The 16,771-nt window shown below is 39.0% G+C and overlaps 1 protein-coding gene across 1 annotated transcript in view; it reads left to right on the top strand.

The window, feature by feature from the left end:
• Positions 1 to 16,771, top strand: part of csmd3b (CUB and Sushi multiple domains 3b) — a 1,392,611-nt gene that overhangs the window by 727,179 nt on the left and 648,661 nt on the right. The window contains 1 exon segment of the mRNA XM_052022622.1: positions 11,987 to 12,099. Coding sequence (XP_051878582.1) covers positions 11,987 to 12,099 — 113 coding nt within the window.

The raw sequence follows: 16,771 nt of genomic DNA, 5'->3' as shown, positions 1-16,771 counted from the left end.
TTTGGGAAATTTACTGTATTTTGTCCATTATCTGTGATCTTCTTGACTGAATGCCTCTTCCCGCTGCCCCCTCTGACCTGCTGAATGTTACCACCATTTTCATTAGTTTCAGTCCACCAACTGCATTTTTTAAAATTTTCATAGAATAATGAAGTATCAACTGAAAAATAAGATGCTTAGATACTTCCTGTACAAGATCTCCCTGGGGTGGGAATGACCTGACTAACAGAAATCAGTTTATGCAAATTCTCCCAGACATTTTTTTGACGTATTTTCCAAGCCAGTAATAACAATAAAATGTTTTATTCTGTTCATGAATGACTGGATACAGTAGAAATTGCATTAGTTTAAGTGTGGGTAGTGTAGGATGATTTATTCAATGAAATGGAAGGATTTCGTAAAAATGTGCAGAATGATATGGTATGTTTACTGTAGGAAACAGACATTTCTGACTTGTGGAGAAAACGGATTGCAGGCAATTCTCAAGAACGGAACTTTTGCATAACTTGTGGACTACTTGTATATCGTTATCTTTTACAGAATGCACTCCAGTATTAAGATGACATGTACTATATGGCATGCATTCTGTTGAGAATGCCTCTATCTGCAAGGCTGAATACAACACCCCAGATTATATGAATTCACCATACAGAATGTTCAAACCAAATCATTGTAAAGAGAAAGACATGGATTTATATAGCACCTTTCACAACCTTAAGATATCCCAAAGCATGTTTCAGCACTATAATGTGTTGTTGCTACTTTAATAAAGGATAATAATCCTAAGGGAGCAGATGGTGCCTTGATTTATTGGGCTGGATCATTTGATCCAACATCCACCTGTCACTTACTGCTTAGTTGTGACTGAAAGTGCATTGTTTGGCAATCATTGGCCAGTCTGCCAAACTCCCAGCTGAATTCCACAGGCTGAACCTGTGGCAGATTCCATGCTGCTGAAGGAGTGCAGTGGTTATGTGACTTGACCTTTCATAATGTGATGATGTCAGCCTCACATTCTCCTTCCTTCTCCACCTCCCCCAGCACCAGACTGTTGTATGTGATTTGAACAATTAATGGAGATGGCAGAACCATCACCATTAAATGTTGGACTAACAAAGTAGAATGTTTCAAACTCTACTCCTCGGAAAATAATCTTTCTGCATGTGCGCTAGGTGGGTGGGTGATTGAAGATCGCTTGCAGGGTAATCATATTTCATCCACAAGAGTATGAAGAGATGTTCCATTTACTTGTTTAACAACTCAAAAAGAAAACAAAAATGTGGAAGACTGAGAAAATACGAATAGATTTTACTACGAGCCTGCTCATGAGAAATTTAGAGATGGGTCTGATTTGGGTAAATCATTTGTACATCTAAAATATACCTTGACCCTTTTTATATTCTTGGATCAGTAGCATTGCTGTATTAGGGCTGGGAGTTCCCTTTCATTTTCAACACTGTTGGTGAATGATGCAGCCAGGGATTTTTTGCTTGACTGTAACATTCTAGTACAAATGTTCTGTTATTGCTCTCTGCATTCAAATTCATGGAGGCACTCGCTTTGTTTTAGTAAATTTGTTGCATCAGATTTTAAGTAAACATTTGTCCAATTTAATTTTTGTTTTGTGTGGGTCATTCTTTATGTGCATTGCTTTTATATGCAAATGCCTCTATTTGTTTTTGTTGAGTATTTAACTGTCAGCAAAAGTGAACATCAAGTTGCTGTCTTTTAAGATAGAAACACATACCTTTTACAAAAGCAGTTCCAGCTAACGTTTAAGCAATTGCTTTACTTGTTTTTCATTCATAGTCAAAGTCGAGTTTATTGTCACATGCACAAGTCCATGTATGCACTGGGGCAATGACTTACTTGTAGCAGCATCACAGGCACACAGCATCATATAAGCAACATTCACAAGAAAAACATAAATGAAACATAAATTAAACTCAATATTTGCAAGAAAGAACACAATTAGAACAAAAACAAAGTCTATTTTAGAGCAAAGTGGTCACGGTGTTGTCGTGATTAGGGTTGTGCGGGTCAGTACAAGAACTAAAAGGTTGAAGGGAAGTAACAGTTCTTGAACCTGGTGGTGCGGGACTTCAGGCTTCTGTACCTCCTGCCCAATGGTAGCTTCGAGAAGAAGGCATGGCCCAGATGGTGGGGATCTTTGATGATGGATGTTGCCTTCTTGAGGCAGCAGCTCCTGTGGATACTACCAATGGTGGGGAGGGATGTGCCTATAATGTATCGGGCTGAGTCCACTACTCTCTGCAGCTTTGCGCATTCTTGCGCATTTGGATCGCCATGCCAGACCGTGATACAACCAGTAGGATACTTTCAACAATACATCTGCAGAGGTTTGTTGGAGTGTTCAGTGACAAGCCGAATCTCCTTAATCTCCTCACAGCACAGTGAATGTAGTTCATTCGGGTAAACATCTTCCCAAATCCAGCAAATTCAATGTTAAATTAACTGTTAGAGCCCAATAAATAACCATAAAAGAAACATTTTGTATGACATAGAAGATTTCTTTATCAACTTTATTGAGTAAATGCTCTACTAAATTGAAGGCAGTTTATCCTGTCTACATCCAGCTCTCCCTCACCATAACCCAGATTGAGCCAGAGACCCTGATCCTGCATGGGCCGTCACACAGCCAGATGCCACTACCACTCAGTGGCCTAGGTGTGCAGAAACTTATTGGGTGAGCAGTCCCCCCTCTCCTCAGCCACCTTGAGGGCTGGGGATACAGCTTTCTGTAGCGTGGTGAGGGACTGTTTAAGGATCTTCTTCAGTGGTAAGCATGTGGTCATTCAGGTCAGCAGAATGATGATGCCTGAGGAGTTCCACTGATCCATCCTCCCATCTAAAATGGAAGCAAATCCAGGGAAGTTGTGATGGTCCCTCTGGCATGCATGTTATCAGGTCAGATGTTCTTGCCCAAAGTCTCATGTGAATGATGGTACCTTGATAGTAGGATAATCCAATCATACTGCCCCTGGAGTGTCAGCCTAAATATTCCTGCTCAAGTCTCTGGAGTGGGACTTGGACCCACAGTCTTCTGACTGATGCACGAGAGTCACCCACTGAGCCACAGCTGACAAACTGTTGCAAAACACTTTACTCCAAATGTATTTTTGATAGCAGACTTGCTCTTATCCAAGATTAAATATTTAGAATAGTGAGAAGTCAGGACATAAAAGAAATTTTTAAACTCTCCATAGAATCTATCATTACAATGAGTTCACATTTAAAGACATATTTATAGCTGCAGCATAATCTACCAATCCAGAATTTACTATAATGCTGGCTAATTCTTAAATGCCTCTCAGTAAAATTGTCATTTAATGGATACATAAAAAAACCTGTTACCCTCGGTAACAGAATAATTAAGAGGAATTAAAGAGGCAGAAAAGTGAAGGTAAAATGAACATAAAATGTGAAATATGATGTTTCTGGGTTCAGGTGCAAAGTTGCTGAAAGATGCATTTAAAATGGATTTCTATGACAAAACCAATGGTTGGGAACCATAGCAAGTACAGACCTGTGTTTCAGTTTCTTGTAGATCATGGTTGATTGTTTCTTTTTGAGGACTCTTCTCTTCAGTGCCAGACACTTATCAAATCCACAATAAAATACTTTGATATTTTAAGAACAAATTGAATTCTGTGCAATTCAAGTTTCTGTGATCAACCTTGCCAACCATTGTAAAGGGATCTTTCTGAACCCATGCTACTACCGCTACCATAGAGATCACCACTACTCTGAGGCAAGATCTTTAAGATATCTTTATTAGTCACATGTACATCGAAACACACAGTGAAATGCATCTTTTGTATAGAGTGTTCTGGGGGCAGCCCGCAAGTGTCGCCACGCTTCTGGCACCAACACAGCGTACCCACAATTCCCTAACCTGTATGTCTTTGGAATGTGGGAGGAAACCTGAGCACCCAGAGGAAACCCACGCAGACACTGGGAGTACGTATAAACTCCTTACAGACAGCGGCTGGAATTGAACCCGGGTCACTGGTGCTGTAATAGTGTTACGTTAACCACTACACTACCATGCCTGCAGGGGACACAAATAGCAATCCCACTTGGAGGAACCATACAAGAAATGTTCGATCAGTAAATTTGGTTTCATTTGTTCTGGTCCCTTCTACCCATTTTTAAAGAGCCCTCACCTCCCCCAGCTCATTGACATTCTTGTCAAATGTTATTATAACTCTTCTATGCTATTTTGCTGCAGTACCACAAGTCTTTGCTCCTCCCATTGGTTTTGTTTGGTGCTGGTGCATATTGGAAAATAAGTCGCTAGAATTGCTAAAGGAGTTTTGATTACAGTTTTAAAACATTGGAGCAAGTCTTAATGAACTGCACCCATGACTGTGCAACTTCAGATGGAATGATTCTGTCAATACCGGGGCATAAACTGAATGCAGCAGTGATCTCTTATGGTGCAATTCTGCCACCGATGATAACACGAGCCAGAATTTCACCAATTTTTATCGATACACCATAGAAAGGATCCTATCTGGATGCATCACGGCTTGGTATGGCAACTGCTCTGCTCAGGACCGCAAGAAACTGCAGAGAGTTGCAGATACAGCCCAGTGTGTCAGAGAAGCCAGCCTCCCCTCCATGGACTCTGTCTATACCTCTCGCTGCTTTGGTGAAGCAGCCAGCATAATCAAAGACCCCACCCACCTGGGTCATTATCTCTTTTCTCCTCTTCCATCAGGTAGAAGATACAGGAGCCTGAGGGCGCGTACCACCAGGCTTGAGGACAGCTTCTATCCCACTGTGATGAGACTATTGAATGGTTCCCTTATACGATGAGATTGGCTCTGACCTCACAATCTACCTTGTGACCTTGCACCTTATTGTCTACCTGCACTGCACTTTGTAGCTGTGACACTTTACTCTGCACTGTTATTGTTTTTACCTGTACTACCTCAATGCACTCTAATACTAACCCAATGTATCTGCACTGTGTAATGAATTGATCTGTACGATCAGTATGCAAGACAAGTTTTTCACTGTACCTCGGTAAAGGTGACAATAATAAACCAATAATGAATCCCATCAGATGATTTACATCAGGCTTTCACCAGTGACAGAAAATGTGGTCAAAAACCCTGCCCTTTTGCAGCAAGAAGGAAAACTTTCACCTGGCACATGGAGCCAAATGGTTCTGTTGGGCACAATGTCCCTCGCAGAGCACAGCATGCTGTGTTTTTCAGCAACAAGATGTTCCTGATAACATGGAGCTTGCATGCTGTATAAATGGCATTTTGGAGAGATATGTGCTTTAAGAGTCTTTTCAAACCAAATTTCCTTGGGATTTGGATGCTGGAATGGTGTTCCTTCTAAAGGGAAGTGCTGAATTAATTATAGATTAAGATTCATGAAATGCAGAAATCTATACCTGTCATAACTTCACTTTCACCTCCTGAAATGTAGGATAAGCAGTTGGGAACTAACCACAGAATGTACGCTTTCATCTCCTGTTCATTAACTTTGCGTACCGATAAACATCGATTGAAACAGCAATTGTTTCATTTCAAAATAATATTTAAAACAGTTATTTTAAAGCTATCACAGCTTATCCCTTAAGTTGGGTGTCCATTCTTTCTCCCTCCACTTACAATGACTTTGTTTTCTCTCTGCTCTGCACAGCATGGCAGACTAATACAATTGGAATGCAAGTTTTCATATCCCAATTTCCTATAGTTGTAGATTAGTTCATGACATATACTCACACAAACAATGAGGCCATTATCATTTCATCTTTGAGTCATCTGAATTTTGAATTATTATTTTTTACCTGCTGAACCTCGCAACCTTCAAATCTTGCTGTGATAATTGTTGGAAGATCTCAGAGCAAGCGCAATGATTTCCCCCATTGGATACTCTCATCCAAGCTCCTGTTAAGCAAGACTCCATGGCACAGATGGAGCTTTCTAAAATCTATATGTATTGTGTGTTTGTATGCATAGATATATTGTATTTGGCCTATTCAAATGTGTGGACATACTGTGATGGTTTGATTTTGTTTTACTTGTTCTGTAACACTAATTTCAAATTGGCACTAGAAACCTAGATGGATGTAAATGAATATTCTGACTTGCAAACAAGCCAGTGTTTTTAATATACAGTATAGTGAAGACATTATAATGTCAGACAAAATTTATTAAAATGATGTCAGACATTCAAAATCCAGGCATTTAGTCTCCTAGTTTGCATTTCATTGAATGTTTAGTTTAGAATTTCTCTGTAAGAGAATTGCTCAGGTGTGATTTGGCAGTGGTCAAGATTTTTTGAGCTTTGTCATCAGGTTTGTGCAGAATCTTTCAGCATAAATGCTAGTAAGTTTAGTCAGTGTTGCAAACATTGAAATACCTTGACTGCTTTGACAGATGGCAAAGGAAGGGCTGAGCTTTGCCATTTGCCCAAGGACTTGAGAGGGTTTTTTTGGGCTGGGCTAGTTTTACGCTTCTGATGTGACCCACTTGGATATTTCAATGCTTGGCCCTCACCATTTAGCTCCAGGATTGTCTGCATCGGTGAAATTGATCTTTCGATTCCAGAGAAGGTACATTCAAGGGAATGGGGAATCGAGAAGATGAGTGGTTCAGTCAGAAGACACAAGAGATTCTGCAGATGCTGGAATCTGGAGCAACACACAAAGTGCTGGAGGAACTCAGCAAGTCAAGCAGCATCTGTGGAGGGAAATGGACGGTTGATGTTTCGAATTGACTCGGAATGTCAACTGTCCATTTCCTTCCATTGGTGCTGCCTGACCCACTGAGTTCCTCCAGTGTTTTGTGTGTTGGCCCAGTCAGGAGATCTGGGCCATGATGGATATGTTAATTATTTACTTTTGATAGTTGAATAGGTGTATGATGAATACTGCTTATTGATGTAGAACATTAATGAATTTCTTCAGTCTTATGTGCAAGTAAGATAAGATACTTTTATTAATCACGTGTACATCGAAACACAGTGAAATGCACCTTTTGCGTAGAGTGTTTTGCGGGTAACCCGCAAGTGTCGCCACGCTTCTGGCGCCAACATAGCATGCCCACAACTTTCTTAACCCGTACGTCTTTGAAAAAATGTTCTGCAGTACCTCTACTGAAGCCTTCCACTGCCTATTAAAACTGCTCCACCTCCCTTCTGCCAAAATATCGTTCAGTTTATGTAAATTTCAACCCAAGAGTTTGTGTATACAGTTTATACAATATTTATTTAATGTGAGTGTGTGTTAACTAAAAATGACATTGCAGCTGTGCAATCTAACAGTGATTTAAGGTTCCCAGCTAGTCTGGTCTCATGTGGATCCAATGAAAAGATGTAACACAATGGATTTAATTATCGGGGATAAATAGAAGGAAAGGATAAATGAGTGGGAAGGAAGATAATATCGGTTTATACAGTTTTCAACCCATCTTTTTTTTGCAACCTTCCACCTGTATCTTGCAAATTGAATCTGGGAACTTAAACTGCTGGGAATTGACATTATGTAAATATGAGCAGGCTTCAGTTGTGATGTTTGAATTGAAGGAGCCACGTTCAAAATTAAAAGTCATCTTCCTACGAGTGAGTGGATTTGTGATATGGAATACAATTGATGGTGTGATTATAATGCATTAATACATTGGATAAATAAATGACCCATGAAATTTGTAAACTGCCATGAAACTTAAGTGGACAAATTTTGGCAAACCCCTTTCTCCATTTCCATGAGATATCCTGGCTTTTTTGGATAATTCCCATGAAATTTCCAAGCATCAGTTGACAAAATAATCAAAATATTATATAGTTGTACAGATAGAGATAGAGATACACATCTCCACAGATGGAGATAAAATGGACAGTATATGATTTAATCAACACATCTTTTATTATCTTATTAAATGAAAGACAGATGGAAACAGGCTCCAAAAACTGAACAAGGTATCTGTCAGTCGAACAAGCAGACTGATTGGTAATGCAAACTGTTTTGTTGAATGGACACTTACACCATAGGGCTATATTGATGGCTTCAATGAGCTGGGGTTCATCCATCACAATTGCACATCTGAACACCTATAATCAATATTTGTTTGGGAATAAAATCCAAGATTGAAAATGAGACTTAACTGAAACAATTTATGTATCATTGAATATTAACATTATTCCAGATTTATTTAATTTGGGCTTTGGGTTCCTTTTAAATTATTCTTGGAAAGATACAAGTTGGACTGTTGTCCATGAATTCTACTCATCCCATTGTAACTCTAATTGTTGTCGTCATGAAGCAACAATTGTTTCTGTTTGCAGTCACAGCGTTGGTATATTTAAGCTGTAAATTAACTTCTTTATTTGGGAGAGGATGTGATTTGTACTTCTTTGTGACAAGGGCTGTTAGATTGCTGAGTGATTAAGTGGCAGTGTATTTGATTATTTTCCCTAACCAGGACGATCAGTCCTTTTGTGAAGTATCCAAAATAAATCCTGGGTAAAATAGATATAAAAATGCATGTCACCCTTAGTGGGAGTGCTTAATTATTATTTGGTTTATGTATATAAATTTAAGATTGACTTTGTGAATCTTTTGTGTCATTGATCAGAAAAGCAAAGTTAATTGAAAGTAATTTCACACAATTTTTATTTACTCATCTAATGAAAACTGCAAAAATGCCTGAGATTTAAATAAACCATGAATTCTGTTGTTTAAACAGTGTAAATAAATAAGATACATTTGATTTTATGTGCTTTGACATAGAGCCTCGCTTAATGAGATTGCTGATGAAGGAACCAATATTTTATCAAACAACCTGATGGAGTTTGATCCAATCATACCTTGATCCCATTTTATCTTTTATCCAGTAAGGCAGCAAAATTCTATTTTTCAAATTTGAAGCTGTCGAAAACTTTGCTGCCCATCTTTCAGCACCATGCATCCAATATCTCTGTGTTCACTGACTGGTTTAAGCAATATCTTGAACTTAAACTTGTCGCTACCGTTTTCAAATCCCTCCATGTTCTTTCAGTTCCAAATCTCCAATTTCCATCCCTAAGTCTCTGAGGTAGCTGCACTCTGTTAATTCTGGCTTCTTGATCATCCTTAGATTTAATTTTTTTCTGGCTGGTGTGCCTTCAGTTGTTAAGGTTCTGTTCTCTTGAATTCCCTCCCTAAATCTTGCTGCCTCTTTCTTTCTGATTTTAGGACTCCTTGGGACCCACTTACTGCAAGCTTTTGGTCATTTTTCCCTCATAATTCATTGTTTCTCAGTGTCAAGAGAGAAATGTATGTAGTTGGCTCTCTTTTATGGAATGGTGGATGACAAGTTAAGAGATGTTGCAGATGTCTTCAGCTTCTGCCTGAAAGAATCCAAACACAAACTTTCATTAGTAAAACAAGACTGTAAATGCTGAAATAAAAACAGAAAATGCTGGAGAAACTCAGCAGATCAGGCAGTCTTCATCAAAAAGCCTTTACCTTTGACCTGAAACATGACACTGTTTCTCTTTCCACAGATGGAGACTCCGTCATTGGTTGCATTCAAAACAGTTTCTGGATGTAAAAGGAAGCAGTCATTTGGGCATAGTGCAGAAAAATGGTGTTGACATGGAAAATCAGCCACTATCTTTTGAATGATGGAGCAGGATTGAGGTGCCAAATACCTGATTCCTGCTCCTGTTTCAGTATTTCCAGTAACTCTGTTTTTCTTTCTCCACAGATGCTGCCTAACCTGCTGGACATTTCCGGCATCCTTTTATTTCAGATTTCCAGCGACTGTGATATTCTGTATCTTATAATTCTCGTATGTTTCTCCTCTCTCCTCTGTCCTCGTTTATTCCCCTCTGTTACACCTCCTTTCAACAGATTAGTTGCACCACTACTCTCAGGCCCACTGCCTTTAGAGTCGTTAATTTTCTCTTAGTGTCCACCCATGCACAGGCAGTCTCTTGTTCCCTTCTCTACAACTTAAAATATATTTATTTTCTGTCTTACCTGGCTCTGAAATGTTAACTCGTTTTCTATCTCCACAGACACTACATGGCTTGCTTAGTATTTCCAACATTCTGTATTTATTATTTGAAAAAACAACAATTATTCATAATCATTGGTTCAAGTCACAGGTGACTCCTCCAGCATAATACTGGGCAGTGCCTGCATGTCCGGCCTTGGTTACTGGACTCTGGCATCTGCTACTCAACACATCTCTGATTAGTGATGGCTCTGGCTAAATCTGGTTACCTTTACCTCTGAGCAGCTGAATGCATTTTGGAATCGGCAGCCATAGACAGTACAATTGGCTAACAGCACTGAAAATCCACTGACTTCTGTTCTTGACTCCTGTGTGGTTTCTAGGATCAGGACACGGACAATATGTTCTTAATATGTCTTATATTTCATGCCATACCTACTAAAGTGAAGAGGATGCAGAAGGCCAGATGTTTTTGCTGGTCCCAAGTATAATCATGAGGTGATAGTTACATTTGTCATGCTTTCCACAAAGGACTCAGGACAAAGAACGTGTGAGGCTAATTCCTTATTTGTGCTGACAGAAAGCATTCAACAATCATCAAGGATCCAACTGAATCAAACACTGCTTCTCTGCAATGAAGTTGAAAACTAAGCTCATTTTCAGCAATTCAGAAGTCTCCATTCTCGTTATTATTCAATGCTATCGTAAAATATTCTTTATTGATTGTAGGGGACCGCCATGACATTGGAAGCTTATTCTTGAGGAATAAAAGAGAAATAAATTGAATTTGCTTTGTAATAGCTGTGAGCAAGAGTTTTGCAATTGTCAGTTGTCTTATGGGGCAGTGTTGCCCAGTACTACTTCTCATGGACCCACAAACATCGATATGTGAAATTAGAAATGGGATCTAATATTTGACTTGTATCATTTTCTGATTCCTCTTTAAAGTGACCTAATTTCCAAAATAGCCAGGTATGATTCCAAGTGACTGACATCAAATAGACATGAGGGTAGTGAGTTGCACAAAATATTGCAATATCGACTACACTTATGACAAAAAAATTCTCCTCTATAACTTAATTCTTGCACCCACCTGAGGTGCATGAAGGATATGATGACCATTGTAATCAAATAAATAACAGTATATGAGCCTGGGATAGTTGCATGGATCTTGCATATCGTGAGTCTGTTTGTTCATTTGGCTAACCACAATTTTATGTAGCTACTTTCTAACATGTTCACTGACTTCTACTGGTGTACATGGCAAACATGTGCCCCTGTGGGCATAACATGAACAAAATCCTGCATAAATTTTGACAGGCAAGGGTCAAGCATTCAAATGTTCCATGTGGCAGAGTTGACTGTGGGATCAAATGCAATTATTTCACAGATGTGATGGTAGCACTCATAAATTTTGAGTGAAGTGGAGTGCAGTGAGCAAATGATTCTTGTGTTGATTTGTAAATGAAGCCCTTGCCTCAAAGACTGCAAACCTCTCATTTCCTCTGCTCCCCACACTCCTATACGTTTGTTTGTGTTTCACTTGCACTGTGTTTGGGTGGCTAATTTCTCAGTAATGATACCTGTGAGTAGAACTGACTTCTCATGGGCTGCGTTGGACTCATTTTGCTGCTTGCACTCCCATCCCTGTACTCTTCTCTGGCCTCAAAGTTCAGATCAAGCTGCAATGTGGTTTGTGCATCAGCTTTTAAGCATGTTATTTTATACTGAACATGTAGGAAATATTCCACAACTTGCAAATAAGTAAAACCCTGAATGGGTAAGTTGTTGTAGCTATGAGTTCATTTGTCTTTGACTAATTCTTTTTATTTTTAACACTGAGGTGAAGATTAATATCCTGCCTCCACCCACACCCTTCCCCTGGCCCTTCTTGTTTCCTATCATTTTGATGTTGACATGGAGTATATTGAAGATGAAAATGAAAGGAGAAAAGTAAACTTGGCTGATAATAACCAAGACATTTCCATTTTGTTTTCTTGCAGGTTGTCAGGAATGAATCTGCCTCCACCTATTATCAGCAGCAAGAACTGGCTGAGGCTGCACTTCATATCCGACAACAACCACAGGCACAGGGGATTCAGTGCTCAGTATCAAGGTAACTTCATAGAGGGAAATAATGCTCAACTTCAGAAGATGATTTTGTGCAGTTAGAAAAAACAGGCATATTGAGCTGTAAACTTTCAGCCATTAACTCTGAGGAATATGTTTAAAACAACAAGTTTTAAAATGGTATATGTCTGTATTGAAAATGGCAAAATAGTAATTGCAATATAAAAGGTTTCAAACTGCAAACTCAACTTTCTCAGTGAAGTTTGAATAAAAGTTATCACTTTTTGCCTGTTTAGAGCAGTGTCTTCCTTCGTTCTGCCACTTGTTGCATTATGCTAGATCTTGCAAATTTATAATCATTCTTGTGAACTTACAAGCAATGCAGGGATTTCCTGACTCCTGCAAAAATCATTTAATGAACCATTTATTTTGTGTGACTCCTTATAAAGTATAAAGGAGAAGGAAAACAATTCTCTTGTCAATCCAGAGTGATTTCTATTCAGAATAACTTGGTTGGATCACTCAGTTTATAAATTACTTTAGAAAGTTGCCAGTTGACATTTGGTTAAATTGTAACAATAGCAAAGAAATTATATATGAAGCATATTTTTGAGATATATTTTGAACCTTCTCTCCAAGATTCTTCCTGATTTATATCACGTAAATCCATCTTGCTGGGACCAGTCTCAATCATTATTTGATCCATTCAGTTCTGTATTTCTTTACTACAAGGCTGAAAGAACACTTCTTCAATACTTTTTGAAGTTTTATTTATTACCTTTTAGCTGTTTTGTGTTGTTGCTTGCATACATAAATAAGAGGCAGAGCTATCAATTGCAAATCATTAATTGACGGCTGCGCCTCTCTATGTAATAGGAGTATCTGCTACAATAACGTATCAAGGACAAACCACAATGTATACTCAGTTTTTAAAGATAGCCTTATACTTTCCTGCAATTGTTTTACTATTATATCTTGTGTATTAGAATTATTCTGCACAACTTACTTGTGAAACCATAAAAAAAACATAGAGAGTAATTTTGCATTCTGAATCTTTTGTTGTCGGCAGCATTAGCAAAGATACATGCATCAAGTATCCCTAAAAGGTCTTCATCTCAGTCATACCTTCTGAGGGAACTATCCCTGGTTGAGGAGAGGAAAAATGAAGAAAACATGCTGAACACTCAGCACTTTGTCTTGGAAATCACATCCACTTGAGTTCAGCTGGGTTAATGAAATAAGTACGATATTTGGAAAAATCACAAGCAGTGGAAATCTTCCCAAGACTGATCCTGTTTTTACCATCAACAATGTTAGAGCCAATGTCAGACAGCATGGAAACGGGCACTTTGGCCCACGAAGTACATGCTATCAAGCACCCATATGCACTCGTTCCATTATATGTTCATCCTCCACCACTTACCTGCCGAACAACAAATCATTATAGACTTCTTTGGCAGGATGCAGAGAACCTTGTCTTTTGATCCTGAATTCAATACATTCCAGTGCTGAACTAGTTGCATCCAAATGGTGCTACTGATAAGAATCCAGGTAATACAGCTGCCTTCTTGAACTTTCTCAAGTATATCCATGGAGATCATAGCCCTCACTTCCTGCACTCAAATTATTTTAAAGGTTTATAAAAGAAAATTGAGTGCCTGCAAATGTTTTGGCTTGTTGAACAAGAGCGAACATTGTTGCTATGGCAAATATTGGGCATACCATTAGAACCACCGGTACATGAGTCAAAAGGTGATCTGTAGCCTTGTCAAGCATAACAGCATGTTTGTGGAAGGTGGACCCCCATTTACTAGTTTGTTAAAAAAATGTCAACACTTTTGAGGTTGAACCCAGAATAATAACCATGCACAAATCAGCACAATTGTTGGAAGTTAAAGAAATTAGAGGGGGTACATCGTATAGCTAATCGTACATTATTGCAAGACTCTTTATTTACAGCCTTGGCAGTTTTGTATGGCCTCATATCAATGAATACCTGACAGCCAGATCCATGCAAAAGAGGAATTTATGAATCTCAAAGACCATTTTCTTGAATGTGAGCAGTTATTGAAGCATTACTGTTGATACTAGACAACGGTGCCCCACAGCATATTTTCCAACCATTTAGCTAACATCCCAGGTGAGCATGGAAGAAAGCAGTCTGACCCCAGAATTTGTGCATGGCCAGGGAGACTGATGGTAGCCTGGTGGATGTGCCAATATAGCACAGATCTGCCCTTGGAAGGTCCATGCAGGTATGTAAAATCTTAAACTTGGAAAAAGTCATTAAGCATACCTGGAAGTGTGTAACCACATATCAAATGCAAGAGGAAAGTATTCAGTGAATGGCAGGACCATTAGGCATTGATGTTCAGAGGGATCTTGGGGTGCAAGTCCATAGCTCCTTGAAAATGACGACACAATTGGATAGGGTGGTGAAGAAGACATGCGGCATGCTTGCCTTCATTATTTGGGGTACTGAGTATAAAAGTTGGGAAGTCACGTTGCAGTCGTAGAAAACTTTGGTTAGGTCACATTTGGAGTATTGTGTGTATTTCTGTTTGCCACAGGAAGGATACGGAGGCTTCAGGGAGGGTGCGGAAGAGGTTCACCAGGATTGGAGTGTATTAGATATAAGGAAAAGTTGGACCAACTTGGACTGTTTTCTCTGGAGTGTTGGAGGCCAAGGGGTGACCTGATAGAAGTACATAAAATTATGAGAGGCAGAGATAGGGTAGATAGTCTTTTTTCCCAGGGTGAAATAGCAAATGCTGGAGGGCAGAGGTTTCGGATGAGAAGGGGAAAGTTTAAAGGAGATTTGTGAGGTATGATTTTTCACACAGGGAGTGATAGGTGCCTGGAACGCGCTGCCAGGGGAGGTGGCAGAAGTAGATATGATGGCAATGTTTCAGAGGTATTTAGACAGAAACATGAACAGGCAGGAAATAGGGGGCTACAGAGCATCTGCAGAGAGATGGGATTAGGTTAGATTGGCATCATGGTCGGTGTAGACATGTTGCACTGTTCTATATTCTATTTACTCTTTGGATCTAATATTAAGAATATAAGTTGATCTGTTATTTATTCGTAGGTTTTTGGAATGAGCTCAAATTTGTAAATAATGAAATTCCACATGAGCCACACAGGCTGGGTATATAATGGCTACTCAGTACTATTCTATTTGTTCTTTACCTGTTTACATTGAGGAAATTCTCCACTGGGGGAAAGAGAGCTGCTGCAGTCACACCTCAGAGCCTTTTAATAACAGAGGGCAAGGGCACTGAATACCGGTGGTGAAGGTTCACAAGAGGCTCTCTAACCAAGGATATTTTTGTCCGGTAGCATCTGCACTTCTACTTCGATACTTTATATACAGAAATTTGAAGGCAAAATTATCCATCAACTCATTTATCAGATCACAAAACAACTGTGAGTGATCTTCTCCTTGGTACTTCTATATGACTTCTCTCTTTTTTTATGTTCCTGAATCTAGTATTTGAATCAAATTAGCATGATGTTTGTCATTACATTTGCCACCAGCTTGTGTTGTGTCATTTAAAAACATAAAAGGTATTTGGCAGCTGGTTACTGATGTAAAAAAAGAATTGTGCTTAAATCACAACTGTTATGGACTCAGTGAAAGTCCCTTTAAGATAGAGAGTGTGTGTGTATGTGTGTGTGGGGCGTGCTTACGTCAATAGAAGATAAAGGACGTAATGACGTTGTTGAAGAAGTCAGAAGAAGAAAAAAGAGAGAGAGAGAAGGGAGAGAGACACCAGCCTGCTTGTTTTCTCTATCGATGGATGAGAAACAATAACTGTGTTTGCCACTGAAATCCATGTATGGAAGTTGGAAGTAATCCGGTGGAGTTCACTTTGTTGCTGACCTGTAGAAGGAAACAGGTATTTGTGTGTGGACGACCACGGTTCGGATGCTTTTCGGGGTGAGGAAGTCACTACCGAGTAAACACTGAAGTGTCGTTTGGGTTCCATCGTGGAACATCTGGATTTCGTATGTACTCTCTCTATGTTTTTCTACATCTACATCTTATCTTCAGACAACGGTGGTTGTTGAAGAAGCCCTTGCTCACGTTTCACCTTATGGCTTGCGGAACTGAACTTTAAGAACCATTCAGGAACTGGGAGTTTTGGACTTTGTCACACACACACACGAAGAGTTTAGTTTTGGGGTTAACGTTCGAGGTTTAACATTCTTGAATTCTAACATACTAACATTTTTACTTTTATTTTACGTATTATCATAAGTAGTGATTAATAAAATAGTTTTTAACACTGAATCATGCTCAGTGTGTTTCTTTTGTTGCTGGTTTGTGACACAACCTACCTGAAGTATATTTTGATGGAAAATGTGGGCACAGCTTTTCCTATCATTGGCAACCAAAAATTAAAATTACTGTTTATGATATTCACACTTGTTTGGTACCTAAAAATTTGTCACACTACCAAGTATTTTGTGCTCTTGTTCCTTGCCTATAGATCGAGGAATATCTTGTGAGTCTTTGTACTCTGAGTAACAGTTACTTACAGGACAGTTACATAAAATTAAACCTTATATGAAACAAGATTGAAATACCACAGAAGAATGCAAAATAATGTTTATCAGTAGTGATATGTCCCATTAAAAAGATACAAATTTGTTATCCCTCTCACACAGTTGGTTTCCATTACCTGACACAAAGTTGTTAAACAGGCTCAAAT

Source organism: Pristis pectinata, chromosome 9 (assembly GCF_009764475.1).
Source record: "Pristis pectinata isolate sPriPec2 chromosome 9, sPriPec2.1.pri, whole genome shotgun sequence".
In the NCBI taxonomy this organism is placed as follows: Eukaryota; Metazoa; Chordata; class Chondrichthyes; order Rhinopristiformes; family Pristidae; genus Pristis; species Pristis pectinata.
This window is presented reverse-complemented; position numbering and strand designations above follow the sequence as displayed.